Genomic DNA, 16,885 nt, shown 5'->3' with positions numbered 1-16,885 from the left:
CAAAATGATTTAATTAAGCAATCGATAATTTTAGAATAGAGAATCTGGTCATTTAAAAGAATGACATTTTATAATAGGCACTTTCCATTTAAACAGCATCATATTTGCTATATCCTGACTTTGTGACATTGATAGCATTTTTGTGTGCACCTGTGTGTGTGTGTGTGTGTGTGTTTGTGTGCTCGTGCGTGTGTGTCTTTTACTGAAATATATCTGTCTGTCCTCCCACAGTGTTCTTACAGTACATAGAGGTGGAGAACACCGAGGTCATTCGAGGTAGAAAGGAATCTACATTTTCCTCTCTCTCTCTCTCACTCTCTGGTTCTCTGTCGCTGTTTGTCTGTCTCCTCCTTCCTGTTGACAATGCAGTTCACAAATCTAAGTTGAATTGATATTTTATTTACATTTTTTTCCAACTTGTAAAGAAGGTCATACTAATTGTATTGTATTACACAATGTGAGGAGCTTCAGGTGAACGCTATAGGAGCATCTGTTTAGGAGCATCAGGCCGTTTACTTTGCAACTCTTAATTGTTTTGGTACAGAATTTTAAATGAAGTATAACAATCACTGCACACAGCGTTTAAATTAATTCGTTGTCTAACATCAAAACAGTGAAGTGTTACTATTTTAAAATAAAAACTGAGGAACCTTTTGAAGACAAAGCATACTTACTTTCAAGACAAGTGGTGTATTATTTCATTTTCTAAAAATGTAGATGTTTTTCATGTATCTGGATTTAATACGTTGATACAATCTACTGCCACAGAGATTTATAATCCAATGGTTTATCAAGTTCTTCTGGTGTCAAAATGTTGTAAAGTGTCTGTAAGCAAGCTTTTGCCTACATCCAGTACATATCAAGCAGAGAAAAAGCAACATCCCTCTTGAGTCCTCTTAAGAAAGTTTTTTGTTCCCCTCTTTACATCACAGTTTAGTAAGAGTGAATATCAGAGACCTCATGTAATCAAATCACATGTTAATTGTGAGTAAAACTCAAGAAGAGATGAATGATTTGGTGTTATTGTGCTCCAAAAATTTTTTTTTTTTGGTTGTGTTAGATGACTTGTGTGCTGCAAAGTAGCTATGTAGGTTTAGCTAACCATATCAGATACAGTGTAAAACAAAAAGTTAGGATTACATTTTAATGACTTGTAACTCGGTTCACAGTTTTACATTTTATGAATTTATTTGACCTTGTTTTTCAGAGTGGCTTGTCTAAGTGCAGCCAAATGTACAATCAGCATTCAGACAGTAAATGTAACACTCCTTTTGTATTGCAACTGAAAGTCTAGAGTGTAGTTAAGTGCTGGGCAGGAACAGTTCACCAAGAGCAAATGAAAATGACAAGCTGCACTGTTCTCAGATTGTAAATTGATCCTCTAAAATCTGATAAATGTGTCGTGTTAGCTGTTTTTTGATATACTGCAGATGGGTGCCCTTGTAACATATATGGCAATTGAGCAATGGAAGCAAAATCAATATGGGAACATGCTGCTGTGTGGCAACTAGGACATAAATCATGATAGAAATATTGGTATCAACAGCTGCTGGCAAAATTTGCCGACTCCGTGGCTTGAGTCAAACCTTGTGTGTGCAGATGTTTCTGGAACAACATACACTGCATTTAGAGAATATGGAGTACGGCTTGAACTTAAAGCAAGCCTCTGTGGTTAGAAAAATGTTACGTCGTGTTAGAGACATATCATGTTCTTTTCAAAACAGTCATATCATCTATCAAATCGCTGGCTCTCATTGATGTAATGTACTCTAGGTTAAGTTAAGATAAGCTTGCATATCTGTGTGTGTGTGTGTGTGTGTGTGTCCTTATTACATAATTTTGTCTGTTACCTACTTTTGCATCTGCTTTGACATCACATAAACTGGACACAGTCAGAAAATAAAACAGACATCCCTCAGAGATCAGTGTAAAGATTTAGTCTAGATTCACTCTTTAACATCTTGGGGATCATTCTGTTTTAACATTTTGTATTATGAGCCCTTCTTATCAAGGACATTGCAGTCTTCTACTATTGCCATGTCACATTGCATTGCCTAAAACCTCTGATAACATGTAGATAAACATCCTTATCGTAATTGTTGGTGGGTTTACCTCGTAACCTGTTTGCCACAGGTCTAGTGTGTGTCTGTTTATCCATGTTTACTTTATCCACATGTATTCACATGAAATAGAAGATCTTTTTTTTCCTCTTTTTTTCTTTGTGTCTCACTCTCCTTTCCCTTTGCATTTTTCTTATTCCCCTTTTCTCTTAGCTGTGCATTCTGACTCTGCTAAATAATTTAGTTTCAGTTGCAGGCGAGTTCAGACGTGTGTGTTTGTGTGAAGGTGTGTTTGTGTGTGTGTGTGTGTGTGTGTGTGTGTGGAGGGGGGCAGTGACGTGGGGCAGCGCTATTTTTGGAATTTGGATACGTGGAGAGAGAAGAAATACAGAGAGAGGGGGAGAGTCTGTGATGGATTGATTTTCTCATGCCCGTGTTCTTTAGTCACGTGCTGCGGCTGTTACTAGACAAACCCTGCTGGAAGCCTGCACTCTACCTGCAGGGCGTGCTGGCACACACGCACGCACACAGGCACACACGTACACATACACATTGGCAGTGAAAAAGCAGGCAAGCACACACGGTTAAATCGGCAAGTACTGTCAGGTATACAAACACGTTCATACTAACACACCAGCTCTGTCTGAACATAGAGCTAATGTAAAAAACATGCTACACTGATACGCTACACACAGCCAACAGAACACACACACATACCAGCGTCAGCATCTTGTGAAAAGTGACAACTCGGCTGTATGTGGGTGATGGGGGAGAGGCAGTGGCAGGGGTGAGACAGAGAAACAACTTATGCAGTATGGAATAAAGAGGGACGAGATGTAGGTGCCTGTAAGGACTATATGCACTGATTGATGCTAAATCAGACTGCGAGAGGCCAAGCAGGGCTAAACTGGCCTTGGGGCACTCTCATTTGTTTGGCAATGCAGTCAAACATGGTGCCAAAGTGGGATAAATGTTGAATCATTACATTTTTTTTGTAGCAGTGAGGCATGGACATGATTTTGGTTTGGGTTTCATGTCAGAGTGTGTTTTGGGCCCAGTTGTCTTGCTTTTGGTCAAATTGTCGAATGCATCAGCAGAATGAATCTGCTTTTTCTTGCTTTTGGGTGTGTGTGTGTGTGTGTGTGGGGGGGGGGGTGTGGGGGGGGGGGGGGCAGTGCTTCTCCTCACTGAAGGCCATTTTCTTGCTGCAGAGGGCCTCTACTGCTAAATTAGTGCACATAAGTGTACAAGCAAAATTAATTATTATCATCTTTCAGTAATTATATACGTGAAATTATATAGTAATTGCTACTTAAAGTACACTGCCTCTTGTGTATTGTGGACTTTTCTCACCTATCTTGAAAATACCTTACCTTGAAAATAAAATCACTTTGCGGTGTAAAGCTGTTAGATTTTAAGATGTCTGGTTAAGTCCTGGAAAAACAAAATTATTAGGGCTGCAATGATTAGTTGAAAATTTATCGTCATTTTGATACTTGATTCATCATTTGAAGTCATTTTTTTATGAAAGAACGTCCAAATTCACAGATTTCAACTTCTCAAATGTGGATATTTTCTGGTTTCTTTAGTCTTCTGTGATAGTAAACTAAATATCTTTGGGTTGTGAACTGTTGGTCGGGACAAAAGAAGGCACTTGAGGACATCAACCTGGGCTTTGGAAAACACCATTTTTCACCATTTTCTGACACTGATAATAACCATTAGATATAGCCCTAAAATTATATAATAATAACTTGTTTCCATTCATATTATACATTGTCACATTGACAAATGAAAATGTTGCTAAATGGGAAAACGGAAGGCTGCATTTGCAATATGATAAGAAACTAAACTGCGAATGGTAAAATTCTATTCAAAATGTATAATGTAGGATTAAAATGAAGCGCTTCAACCATGTCTCCTATCTTTTATGGCTACTGATTATCAAAATAATTAGATAGGTTTCAACTACAGTGCTTAATCCCATTCATTTTATCAAATCAGTGCTTCTGAGGGAAAAGTGACAAGAAAATGAAGTAATCATTTGAGCTGTTCTGCCACTGCTCTGCTGCATAATGTAACAGGGCAGAGAAAGAGAGAGAGGGAGGGAGGGAGGGGGAAGGAGTGAGGGATATCAAGAAACTGACAGAGAAAAAGGGAGGCTGCTAAGTAATGAGTCCGACTTCCTTCTATTTCCTTTTTTCTTTCTAAAAGTAGCAACACAAAACATTTCGCTAATTCTTTTGTAACATACTGAATGGGTGTGTTCAGCACAAGCAAGGTACATTCGTAAATTATATTTAATGTTTGTGTACAAGACTGATATAACAAATTGTTGACGTATAAAACACTTTACCTACTTCACACTACACACACACACAGATAGAGACAGATAAAGAAAACACAAGTAGGCAAGATGATTATTTTATCCTTGATCTTGTGGCTCTGTTATTTTCATAATTGCATAATTAATGATAAATTTGCAATATTATGGAGCCAAATCCCTTTTTTCTTTTTCTTTAAGAAACATTGCAAGTGAATGTAGTAAACAAATCTGAGAAATAAACTGAGCAGATAGTGAGTATGAGAGCGATCATGCTTGGTTTTATTAATAGGGAGGCTGGCACCTTCCCAAAGGGTAGCAGCTGGTCTGGACTCCACTGGCAGATAAGTGTGGTGTAGTGAAGTGGAATCTAGTGTTGGTGTATGTGTGTAAAGTACATGTATGAATATGTTGTTTGCTTGAATGGCAAGATGCATGAGCGTGGTAAAGAGACGAGCCGGAGGGGTTGATATTTTGGAAACAGTTCTGGTGTGGTTGGTAGATAGGTGGGTTATTCAGTAGCTGTGTATAGTAAAAATATTTGTGTGTGTGTGTGTGTTAGTGTGTGTGCACCTGCTACAGTGCTGGCTTCCTGTATCAGGATTAAGGACTTCCAATCGTGAGCCATGTGCGATATTTAAAAATATTTGCACATATGCTCATGTGGTGGTGCGGAAATGTGTCAATGTATGGAAGCATGTGAGGAATGCGGTGATTTTATACAGCACAGTGGGACAGTGGCACACATGCATACACACATACATACTGTATGTGACAGCATGATGTATAGTCTCCCTCCCACTCTCTTCCTTTTAATCCCCCTTCCTTTGTACAGTATGTGTGTGTGTGTGTGTGTGTGTGTGTATGTTCTGCCACTAACCTACTTTCGACGGAGCATACACACTGCTCAGGAGAAGAAAATACCGCAATACTCTCACACCCCTCTGTCATTCTCTCGCTTTATCCCTCATTCAGCACTCCTGCGCTCTTCGTCTCTGCCCTTCTCTCTTCCCTTCTCTCTTCCTCACTGTTGTTTCCCTCCCTCCGCTACGTCCCTCCTCCACAACCCCCCCCCCCCACCCCTTTCTCTCTCTTTTATTCGCCACTCACTCTTTTCTATCATGTCTGTGCCCACAGGACACTTTCTGTCTTTCTCTCTTTTTTCTCTTTCCTACTTTCATCTCTCTCTTTCATTTCAGCCCTCCGTATATTTCTCTCCTATCCAACATTTTCTTTTCCTTAATCCCCTCTCATACTCTTGTCTCTCGCTGTCCTCGTGCATTAGCTGACGCGGCATCTCTTTCCTTCTCCCTCTCTCATTCGATATTGAATGGAGATGGCATGACAGAGATAGGGATGATTGATGGGCCGGCTCAGTGAGAGAAAGGTGGACTGAGGAGAGATGGGAAGGAGAGATGCCAGCAAGCGGGAAGAGACAGAGAGAAACAAGTGGGAAAAGAGCATAGAGAGTGGGAGATGAGGCAAGCGGGAGAAAGATGGAGAGACAGAGATAGAAGAATATAAAAGGGGATGGGGATATAGAAGCAAAGAGGTATGGGAGAAAGAGAGAGAGAGAGAGAGGAGGCTTAACAGCGCAGGTGGCGAGAGGAAAAATATATCAGTGAGAAACAGACAGGGGCTTTACTGAGGACGAGAGAAGGTAGGAGAGGGAGAGAACTCGAAGACCGTATGGAGCAGTGATGGACAAGGTTAAGAAAAGTCCAGTAGAAGATTTTTTTTTTATGTGCGTGTGTGCGTGCGTCATTTGGCTCCAGTGGTGTACTTTGAGGGCCTCACTTCCCTCTCTTCTTGGCCAGACATCTCTGTCTACGACCTACCACTGTCCCCATTACACTGTATATATACACACACACACACACACATACACGCACTCACACCTAGACAGATAATAAAAAGCAAGCATATGCAGAACCGCGGGTAGAGAGAGAAACACAGGGGAAGCAGAAGAGGGAGACCGAGGACAAAGAAAACATTAGAAAGATGAAGGGCGGGAGAATGGTGAGAGAGCAACATATCCTCATCTCTCTCTCTCTCTCTCTCTCTCCCCTTTCCTCACTCTCAATTCTTCCCTTGCTTTTAACTCTGCCATGTTGCTATATATAGCCATTGAGGAAAGAGGAAGAAGCAATTCATTATTGAAGGTTTATGGCAAAGTGTGAGTCATTTATTCATATGGTGGATTTTTATATGTGTGTGTGTGTGTGTGTGTGTGTGTGTGTGTGTGTGTGTGCACGCGCAGGGGGGCATGTTTAAGGATACTTGAGCCACCCCTACCACCCCTATCACCACCACACACACACACACACACACAAAACCAGTGTTTGTACCCCAAAACATAATGCAGAGACAAAATGTGCCAAATAATTCTCATAAACACAGTCGTTCATCATGATACACACGCATTTGTCCCTTTGTCCCTGTGTCCTTCCATATCGCTCTCTCTCTCTCTCTCTCTCTCTCTCTCTCTCTCTCTCTCTCTCTCTCTCTCTCTCTCTCTCTCTCTCTCTCTCTCTCCCCCCTCTCCCCTTGTTCCTCCCTATCTTTCTCTCTCCCTTTTTCAGTCAACTACACCCTGCCCTCCCACAGCCCATCGCAGATACACACATGCATATACATACGTGCATGTACACAGGCTCGCATTTATACACACACACATATCGCTGGGGGGGCAGGAAGGCTAATTGAGTGGTGCCCTGGGTGTTCTAGTAATGCGTGCCTGTGAAGAGCGGTCAAACACATGCGCGTGATCACAAACACACACACACACACACTCATACACATCATGGGCTTGCAGGCGACTAACAGCGAAAGCAGCCTTTCAAAACAAACACACACGCACACCGAGGTCTATACACATGCACACGTACGTGTTTCACACATGCACACATATGATGTATGTTTCCATAAATAGCTTCCTCCTTCTTTCTGTCTCTTCACCATTCAATTTTTCCCCTCCTCCTCCTACCATGGGAATGGCTGCTCCCAAAGGAGGCAAGCAAGTAGGAAAAAGGTGAAGAGGAGGAGAATAGAATAGAAGAGTGAAAAGAGTCATATCGTCCAGCTGGGAAATCACAAATGACGAAACCCTAAAAACAAAACTGACTGCTTTATATGCTATAGATGTAAATACTTTATATTTATACATCATAATAATAATCTTAAAAATGAAAGTCAAAGGTTTATTCTGTTCCCCTTCTTTCACCCCCAGGTATTTATTTCTCTCTTATTCCCTCATTCTCATCTTGTTCTCCTTTCCTTTTTTCCTTCCTTCTGTCGCGTCGCTGATTCCTCATTCATCTCCTTCACAGATTTGCACTCGCACTCTTTCTCTCAGTCACTCTCTCCACTCGCTTTCTCTCCTCTTTTAAATCTAACTATTTATCTTGTGACCTTAACGAGACAGGGGGATTGATTTAAGAAGACACCACCAGTGTGTGTGTGCGTTAGAGAGAGAGAGAGAGATTGTGACAAACACAATTAGATGTCCAATGAGATACTCCGTCCTTCTTTTTCATTTCTCCGTCTCTCTGTCTCTCTCTCTCCCTCTCTCTCTCTCTCGCTCGCTCGCTGAACTGGCCGTAAGACGCAATGTACATGGAGCCAAACGGTGATGTCACAATAAATCTCACTCAGTGTCCTGGCACGCTATCATACACTAACACTTTAATATAGCCCGTGTCTGTTTGAGTGTGTGTGTGTTTGTTTGTTTTGTTTGCCTGTGTGGGTGGTGTGTTACCAGAACATACACTTAGCGGAACACATTTAACTGACTCATGATGATGGTTTGTGGGTGTGTGTGTGTGTATGTGTGTGTGTTAACAGGCGGCACTGGCAGTGAGAGGCCAGAGATCCGTGATCACGTCTACCTGTTTTACAGTCTTGTAAATGCAGTAAATAAGTAATAGATGATAGACATTCTATGGAGTAAATGTTCTGATTACATTTTTGTGGTACCTTGCTGCATAGGTTTGAATATTAATGAGGTAATTTTAATTTCTTGAACTACTGAATGTCCTTGTAAAGTTGACAAAACAGCAGCCAAAGTATTTTTATTTTTACAGTGCAAGACAAGAGTAAAGAATGTCACATCGACTTTTTGGCTGTGTACCTTTAAGTTTGGGCCATCTGGTCCATCACATGATTTCCATCCCCACAAAAGCACTGACCTAATTTAAGAATCATCAATTAGCAATTAACATAACACTGATATGCATGCCAAACATAGCAAACAAATGTTTGACAGGTACACTGACCTAGAAGTATTTTTTGAATCGATGTGTTATTTAGCTTAATCAATGGCCCAAGCACAACATGGCTAATATACTGTGATTACTGTAAGTCATGTTGGAATGTTATAAAGTATTATTTAAATGTTGTGTATTTAATCTGTTAAAATGTTTAGATTTATGTCTTGAGAGGTGTGTTTTCCTTGACTGACCTTCCTCACTCCATTTGAGTGGATGATTCTAGCCACCATCATTGCCAACTGCATCGTCCTGGCCCTGGAACAACATTTGCCTGATGGGGACAAGACACCGCTGTCTGAACGCCTGGTAAGTTACACAGACATGATACAGTATGTGAAAGCCATATGTAAACATAATTAAATCAGGCGAGGGATCTGACACCTTATTGATTTTATTTCAGTGGAGATGCATGCAGCTTCCCTACTAGAAGAGGCAGATTTTTTTGATCTTGAAAAAAAAAAAAAACAATAATCCAAATGTTCTGGGCGCTACAACACATCCCACACATGAGAAACATACACATTCTCACAGATAACATAGGAATATACTGTACACACATAATATACAAGACACACATCCATTTTTTTAATATGATAATAAAGCTGCATATGCAGTTATGAAGTTACAAAAGACAAAGTGAATACATTCAAATCTCTCTCTAATCTCTACACACTGAAAAAAGTTCACACACATTTATGAAAACCCCTTCAACACAAACTGATGTTTCGACTGATAGCTGTCTCACTCTTTATCTCGGTCTTTCTCCATCCCTCTTAACCTTCTTCCGTCTCTCTCCGTCTTCTCCTGCCCTGCTTCCTTGCTTGCTCTCTCTCTCCTCAGGATGACACAGAGCCGTACTTCATAGGGATCTTCTGTTTTGAGTCTGGAATAAAGATCCTGGCACTTGGTTTCGCCTTCCACAAGAACTCCTACCTGAGAAATGGATGGAATGTCATGGACTTTGTGGTGGTGCTCACAGGGTAAGTGGTGAACAAATAGACAGGAGTCAATAGATAACTATTACAAACACGGACACACACAGTTATGAAAACACGAGCTCAGAATCAGATGTAGTTTTCCCTCTGTTTCATTCGACTACAGCTAAACAAAATGAAGTGGTTTGTCATGTGTTTTAGTGTGTGTTTGAGCATGTGTGTTATTGAGAGTGTCCTTCCCCTCGCTCCTTTGCCCTAATGAATAGCCCCATCTTGGGTAAGGCAGCAGTCAGATCACAGAGCAGAACTGCAGGCAGCCAGTATCCTGGGTAGTTAACAAATGTCACCACAACACGGAGGGGATGGGGGGTTGGGGGGGGGCACAGAGAGAACAGAGACTGGAGAGAAGGAGAGAGGAGAGAATGTTAGAAAAAATCACAGATAGTGACAAAGAAGAGGTGGTAGGCAATGGGAAAGAAAGGAAGGAGGCAATGTGCAGGAAATAGAGGAAAACGCTCTAATCATGATTCGTACACCTTTGACAGCAGAACAGTGATCATGTAAGACAGACAATGAAGATGTGGGTAGCTCTAAACGCTGAGTACGATGCTAAAAAAAAATCTCTCATTTGGAATTAGAAGGGAAGGTTGGATTAGCATGATAGAGTTACTATGACCGATTGGATTAGTGTAAGAAATTAAAAAAATGTAGGAGATCATAGAAAAAGACCAGAGTTAAAGGACCAGTGTGTAAGATTTAGGGGGATCTATTGGCAGAAATTGAATAAAATATTCCTAAGTATATTTTCACTAGTATTATCCCATAAAAAAATAAGAATCATTGTGTTTTTGTTGCCTTAGACGCCATGTTGCACTGCCATGTTTCACCAGTGGCCCAGAACGGACAAACCAAACACTGGTTCTAGAGACGGCCTTTTGCGTTTTTTGCGAGTCTCGCAGCCACCGTAGTTTCTCCTACCCTACATGCTTGGAAGGGGAGAGAGAGGGGAGGAGTATTCAGTTAGTTGCAATCTGCAACCTCACCACTAGATGCCACTAAATCCTACACACTGGTCCTTTAATATGTGATAAGTCGGTGGGACGGAAATTTAAAAAATGTGCTTACATTTTATAATTTAGTTGTATAGAAAAATTGCACTTGTTTGTCAAAGTCAAATGATTCTGTTTTTCCAACATGTGTGCCCATCTTTTCATCCATCCATCCTTATGACTGTCAAATGTCAGTCCTTCCACCACAATTCTTTCTTTGAAGACACAGTAAGCTTTCTTTCTTATGTAAGTGCTGCAGGCTGTGTGGTGATATCTTGTGTCACACGCTGGTGTACGGGCACAGTTTGTGTTTAAAGATGAATGTGATTACATGAGTGATGGATTAGTGATAAGAGCACAATATGTATTAAATGCCGACAAATTAATGATGTTGATGTCAGAATCCCCTCAGTTGAGCTAAGCACAAAGCTGATGTCTGAAGCTTGCTATTGCCCCACAACATGTTATAGTCCAGCTGAAATTAAATCGCATGTTAGTTTTTTTTCTGCTACAGCACACATATTTACTCTGTAAATCAGGAAAAATCAGAAACCAAAAGGGAGAAATTTATATTTGATATTTTTTTGTTTCATAATGGCTCCTTATTTTTGCATTAATTTGCTGCAATACCGCTAGTTCTCCATACAACCAATCAAATCACGAATGAGCAATAAAACAAACATTCACTGCAGAAAAGTGCACTGCTAACATCATCGCAGGCTAGCTGACTGGAGCTACGTGCTCAACTGCAGCTAATTAAAGAGTATGTAAAGGTAGCTGCAAGTGTCACTCCGTACCAGTTAAATGCTGGTGCGGTGATCCTTACTCTTCAGTACCACTGCTATCTACACACGTAAGCCACAGTGCACGTTTGTTTACTTATTCAGCCTATCAGCTGCTGTCAATCAAACACAGACATTGACACGCCCCTCCAGCTGCTGAGACAGAAAAGGAGTATTTCTGATATTCCCTTAAGACCCTTTTTTTCTTACTTTTATTAATACAAAAACTTACTACAGGGATGACTAAATATAATTTCAGTTGGACTGAAAGATTGTTATAAAGCTTGAGAACTAGTTTTTGTTGCCTCTTTCAAATTCCAGTAACACACATAGTTATGTAATTTTTTTTTGTCACCAACCTAGCAAATTTCACATTACACTATATTGTCTACTAAAACAGAGAGATTTACAGTAAATTAATGCATTTTAACAGCTGTGTCTTGTGACATGTCCTCCGTTAGCAAGTCTCATAGTAAAATTGGGTTACTTTAGGCTACTGTATCCAGTGAAATAATGTGTGGGAGTGCTGGCACAGTTTAATATGTTGAGGTCACCGCGTGTTTGTGTGTGTGCATATGGTGATTTGGAGAGCTTCGTGGGTTACATAAACCTTTCTCATCTTTGCTGACAAAGCACCAGTGAAACTAGATTTGCCCCCCCCCCCCCCTGCTCAACTCTCTCTCTTTCTCACACACACATACACATAGACATACTCAGTCTAGCAGTATGTCCTTATGCTTTAATAAGAGCAATCATGAAGCCAAGCTCATCTCAGCATGGCACAACAGAGTGACTGTAAGAGAGAAGAGGAGTGAGAAGACAAGTGTCAGTGAGACAGCAGGGTGTAGTGAGATGCAGAGGAGGGAAGTGAGGTAAAGCAGAATGAAGCGAGGCAGTCCTTAAACCTTCCAGTAAATGCCTGGTCTCACATAATCCCCCTGTGTTTTATAGTAGGAAATCTGAATGTTTTCATAGTGAAACCCCCATAAGCAAGCATGACACAGCTGTTAAGTTGTCAGTTTCTCCCTAAGACACAGGCATTGCTAGTGCTGGTGCATAGTTTATGTCCAGATGTTATTAAAGCCTATGTCTCTAATGACAACCCATCTCTTATGTTTTATTTTTTTGTAAACTACAACTGCATTTTTCTATATTTCCAAAGAGTCCAAGGCGATGACACTCTATGTCAAAAGTGATGAAAACATATCATGAGACGCTATTTTTCAAGTAGAGTAAGGAATGTGAAGGAAAAATATAAAAGTTACTAAAAATAAAGACAAATTGGCAGGATGGAGGTAGAAGGCATACAACGTAAGGTACAGAAGAAGAATTTAGAAATTTTTGCGCAACTTTTATGAAATTAACACTATCGTAGAGCAAATGTGAAGCACTAATGCAAAGATTTTTTCAAGTAATGGAAATATTTGTTTTGCAATGTAAAGAACAGTCACAAAAAACACCCAGTAGTCTTCATGTCTCTTCATCCGGCTGTTTTGTTACCATTTTGGAGCAAAAGTGGATGTTGCATCGCAGCGTAGCAACAGAGAATATGTTGCGTCACTGACAATATACATACTTTAAATTCCCATTCACACAATATATTTTACACACACACAAACACTAGGTGTGTGCCATATCATATCGTTCACAATAATATTGGTGTAATTTTTAATATGATGAAAAAAATTAATATTGATATAACGGCAATATTCCGACTTGTGTAATGATGTCATACCGTTACGTACAGCAACAACAAGCGTGGCTGAAAGTAACATTGCTACTGGAGGAGTTAATTCTAAAGAGCGGAGCAGCTTCAGTAGTGTGAAAGTGGTTTGGTTACAAAAGATCAGATGTACAATAAACCACAGTAATATGTAAGAAGAGCAAGAAGACTGTAACAGCAAAAGGGGGCAATAAAACAAACCTATTTCACCACGTCAAGCAGAAGCACCCAGTTGTGTACGAGGAGAGCCAAAAATCCCGCTAGGAGTATTTTGTCCTATCGTCAAGAATATCATTATTTCAGAAATACCCTGAAATATTGTGATATTATTTTAGGGCCATATCACCCATCCTTAACACAGACACACACATTCTTTGTTGTGCTCTCTGTGAATGGCGGCGGTGTTTTTTTTTTCCACAGTGCAGCTCTTTGAAGATGAAAGGCTACTTGGCCTTTCTACGCACCTCTGGCCGAAACCTTTGATAACACACTGACCAGTGTGTGCGCACACACACACTTCCCCCACATACACACACATTTCCACTTCAAACATTCCTTTCCATTTCCTCCTCACTCCTAGTACACTTGCAGGCGCTCTCTTTAAACACATACACAGACAAACACACAAATGACACTTAACATGTCTGAATAGATTAGTTATTCACTCTACAACCTTGTTGGATGTTACTTGATTTGTGTGCACCCGTGTTTCTGTGTCTAAGTGGGTGTGTGTGTGTGTGTATGTGTTGACCTATGTTGTAGTAAATTGCCTGAGTGATTTGGCCCTAAGCTAGTTGTTTTTTTATGCCTGCCATTGATTATTAGTCCAATTATGCTTAGTTTACAGCCATTCTTGCCTTGGATCCTCCCTTCTTGGACCCTCATTGAGGTTCTTTTGAGAAACTGGTGTAGAGAAGTGTAGGAAGGAAGCAAGGAAGGTCCTTTAAGTGACCCCATAGTCAGTTGAAATTGATACTGAAACTTGCAAAATCTGTTTACAGTGAAATATTGACTGAAAGAGTAATGATCTTTACCTTTTAAAAAACAAAATGGTCTCCTATGCCCTCCTTTGTCATTTTAGTAGCATTGTGAAATCAGGAAAATGATTACAACAGGTACTACCTTCAGTTGTGTCATTGTCTAGATTTGCACTCTATGGAAAATGTCTAACATGCAGCTGCATTTTCTTAATCAGTTTTGATGTTACATAACATTAAATGGCATGTCATTAAAATGAATAACGGGCTATGGGCAATCTTAACACCTTTGCTTATACAAATGTAGGAAATATTAATATAAGTGAGCATTTATGATAATGCAGATACATAATATATGAAATAGTTTAATCATAGTAACGAGGGAAAGCAAGTAGATAAGGAAAGATAAGTTGAGAGTTTGGAGAAGAGATGAAGTGATTTGGTCAGTGATTTGGTCAGTGGACTGAGCTAATTAGCCACATTTAGCTGAAGTCAGCAGGAAAGCAGACGGTGAGAGCAGGCAAAAAAGATTGTGTTTGTATAATGGTTGGATTCCCACGAGAAGGAGTCAGTGGGGAGATTGTGTAATAGTAATATTGCTTAATGTGATTCCTTAATCATCTGTTCCTCCACATAAAGTGCAGGTTGTATGTGTCTGTGTGTATTTTAAGTGTATAAGTGGTAATGTAGACAGCATCTGTCCCTGAAAAAGAAGACATTGTTTTCCATTGGTTATACCAAATGACCTACTTTCCAGTGTGCATATGTGAATAACATTATTCTTTCTCTATATGTTTGGTCTTCAACCAGCAGTGCCCATTTGCTGTGCTGATGCGTTTTTGTCCATCTTATGTGTATTTTTATATGCATACATGTGTTTGTCTATGAGTTGTGATACCATTTACATTAAAGAGAGGAGAGAAGAAGAAAAAAACAATCAATCAGTCTCCTCCCTTGGCCCTGTTACCAAGGTGATACAGAGATTCTATCAATGAGCCAAGGTCCCTGTTGCCATGGAAACACTTATGAATGAGAAAGGGCCCAGTAACCGTGGAGACGGTGTGAATGAGGAACTGCCTCATCGGCCTGACACTGTTTGTGACGGTGGATGCTGTTTAGAAATTGAATTCTTTATCACTTTTGCCATCATCATCCTCCCTTGTTATCATCATCATAATCGTCATTTGTCATGTACACATGTATATGAAAACGTGCGCACGCGTGTGTGTGTGTGTGTTTATTCATGCAGAAAGTGATATACTTACTCTGTATTTCTAGGTATATAAGCAGGTTATTACCTTTAGAAAAATCCGACTGTCAGCAGCATTTTACTGTTCCTCCACACATGCATTCACACCCACACACTTCCATCTATAGCGTAAATATTATGCTTTAATATTATATGCCCCCACATTTCCAAAAGCCTTAGAAAATATGGCCCTGCATCCCTGCTCCACAGGGACTGTTGTGTAGCTGAGCCTGCACTTTGACCTCCCTGGGAAGCTGACTTCACAATAATATAATTCTTATTAAGGGTAGCTAGCATACAACACTCTGTCAAAGTACATTAATATTATTTACGTTCCAGCATCAATAACACAAAGCTACTAACCCTAAAACCCTCTAAATAGCACTACACAGACAAAGCATGGAAATTTAATAGTTATCAAGGGATAGTTGGATTCTGTGTAAAATTGTACTTTTGTAATAGATTGATAGTAACGGATGCCAGATGTTGTTACTGAAGTCACTGCCATATTTCATGAGAAAATACCAACAACGTCCTCTCTCAGATGTTACGAAATCTTAAAAAAAATTCTCAACCTTTTTATTCCATGGGTCACAGCTCCATTTTCCACCAAGTTCCACCCAAATCTATCACATTTTTAGACATCCTGCCAACTAACAGACAAGCAGGCTGTATTAGAACCAGACTGAGGCCAATACTGATGTTGATGTTTGATAACAGTATATGTTCATTCACACACAGCACATACCAGACATTTCTGAATCTACCAGACACTAATAAGTTGAAAAATAAACTTATTAGTGTCTGGTAGACAAACATACAATTTAAGACTTAATTATTGGCCACCGCATACACTGATAGCGATATATTGGTGATAAGCTAACGTCTACAGATAAATCTGGTGTAATTTATAGGTGTAGCTATAATTTGAGAACCACTCAGTAATACCTCTTAATGTTTAAGCAACACACACAGCTGAAAGTACTGTGTTGCCTCGTGACCAAACTGGGAACCTCTCTGTTACAAGTCAGCCTCTTATGAGGCATTTGATATCTCACAATGTCATTACAAGGACCCTAGCCTACACTAGTGATGGAGCACCTACAGTACCACTGCGGGGCTTTCAGGTAATGCAATACTGCATTCAAAGTATACAGTTGAGTATATCGTCACCCATGGATCCTAGGTCAGTGTTACTTTTCCCTGCTTGCCAATTTTGGAGGTTTCTAAGCAAAGCAGGCTGACTTCAAACCTGTGATTAAGGCTCTGCTGTGTCACTGGGCCTCTTAGTGAAACAGAGGAAAGTGGAAATGTGTCAGAGAGACTGAACGAAAGTGAGAGAGAGAGAGAAGAAGGAGAGAGAGAGAGAAGTGGGAAGGATGATGATTCACAATGTGCGTCAGACGAAGGGACTGACTGGAAGTCTGGCGGCGCAAGGGAACATCTTAACCCTCTCAAGTACACACATACACACGCATACTGTTTACAACTCTTTATTCAGATGATGAGTGGCGATGCA

At 40.2% G+C, this 16,885-nt stretch overlaps 1 protein-coding gene across 11 annotated transcripts in view; it reads left to right on the top strand.

Annotated features, from left to right (window-relative positions):
- The window catches only part of cacna1aa (calcium channel, voltage-dependent, P/Q type, alpha 1A subunit, a), a 78,660-nt gene that overhangs the window by 4,752 nt on the left and 57,023 nt on the right, over window positions 1–16,885 (top strand). For 10 of the 11 annotated variants that reach the window (XM_044330717.1, XM_044330716.1, XM_044330714.1 and 7 more), the window contains exons 1-2: window positions 5,472–8,957; window positions 9,492–9,631. In XM_044330717.1, coding sequence (XP_044186652.1) covers window positions 8,865–8,957; window positions 9,492–9,631 — 233 coding nt within the window. In that variant the 5' untranslated portion in view covers window positions 5,472–8,864. Of the gene's footprint in view, window positions 1–5,471; window positions 8,958–9,491; window positions 9,632–16,885 lie in introns of those variants that run through there. The other variant, XM_044330718.1, reaches the window with a different exon arrangement.

The sequence above is a fragment of the Thunnus albacares genome, chromosome 17 (assembly GCF_914725855.1).
Source record: "Thunnus albacares chromosome 17, fThuAlb1.1, whole genome shotgun sequence".
Classification (NCBI taxonomy): Eukaryota; Metazoa; Chordata; class Actinopteri; order Scombriformes; family Scombridae; genus Thunnus; species Thunnus albacares.
Note: the sequence above shows the minus strand (reverse complement) of the source record. Positions and strands in the feature narration are given on the sequence as shown.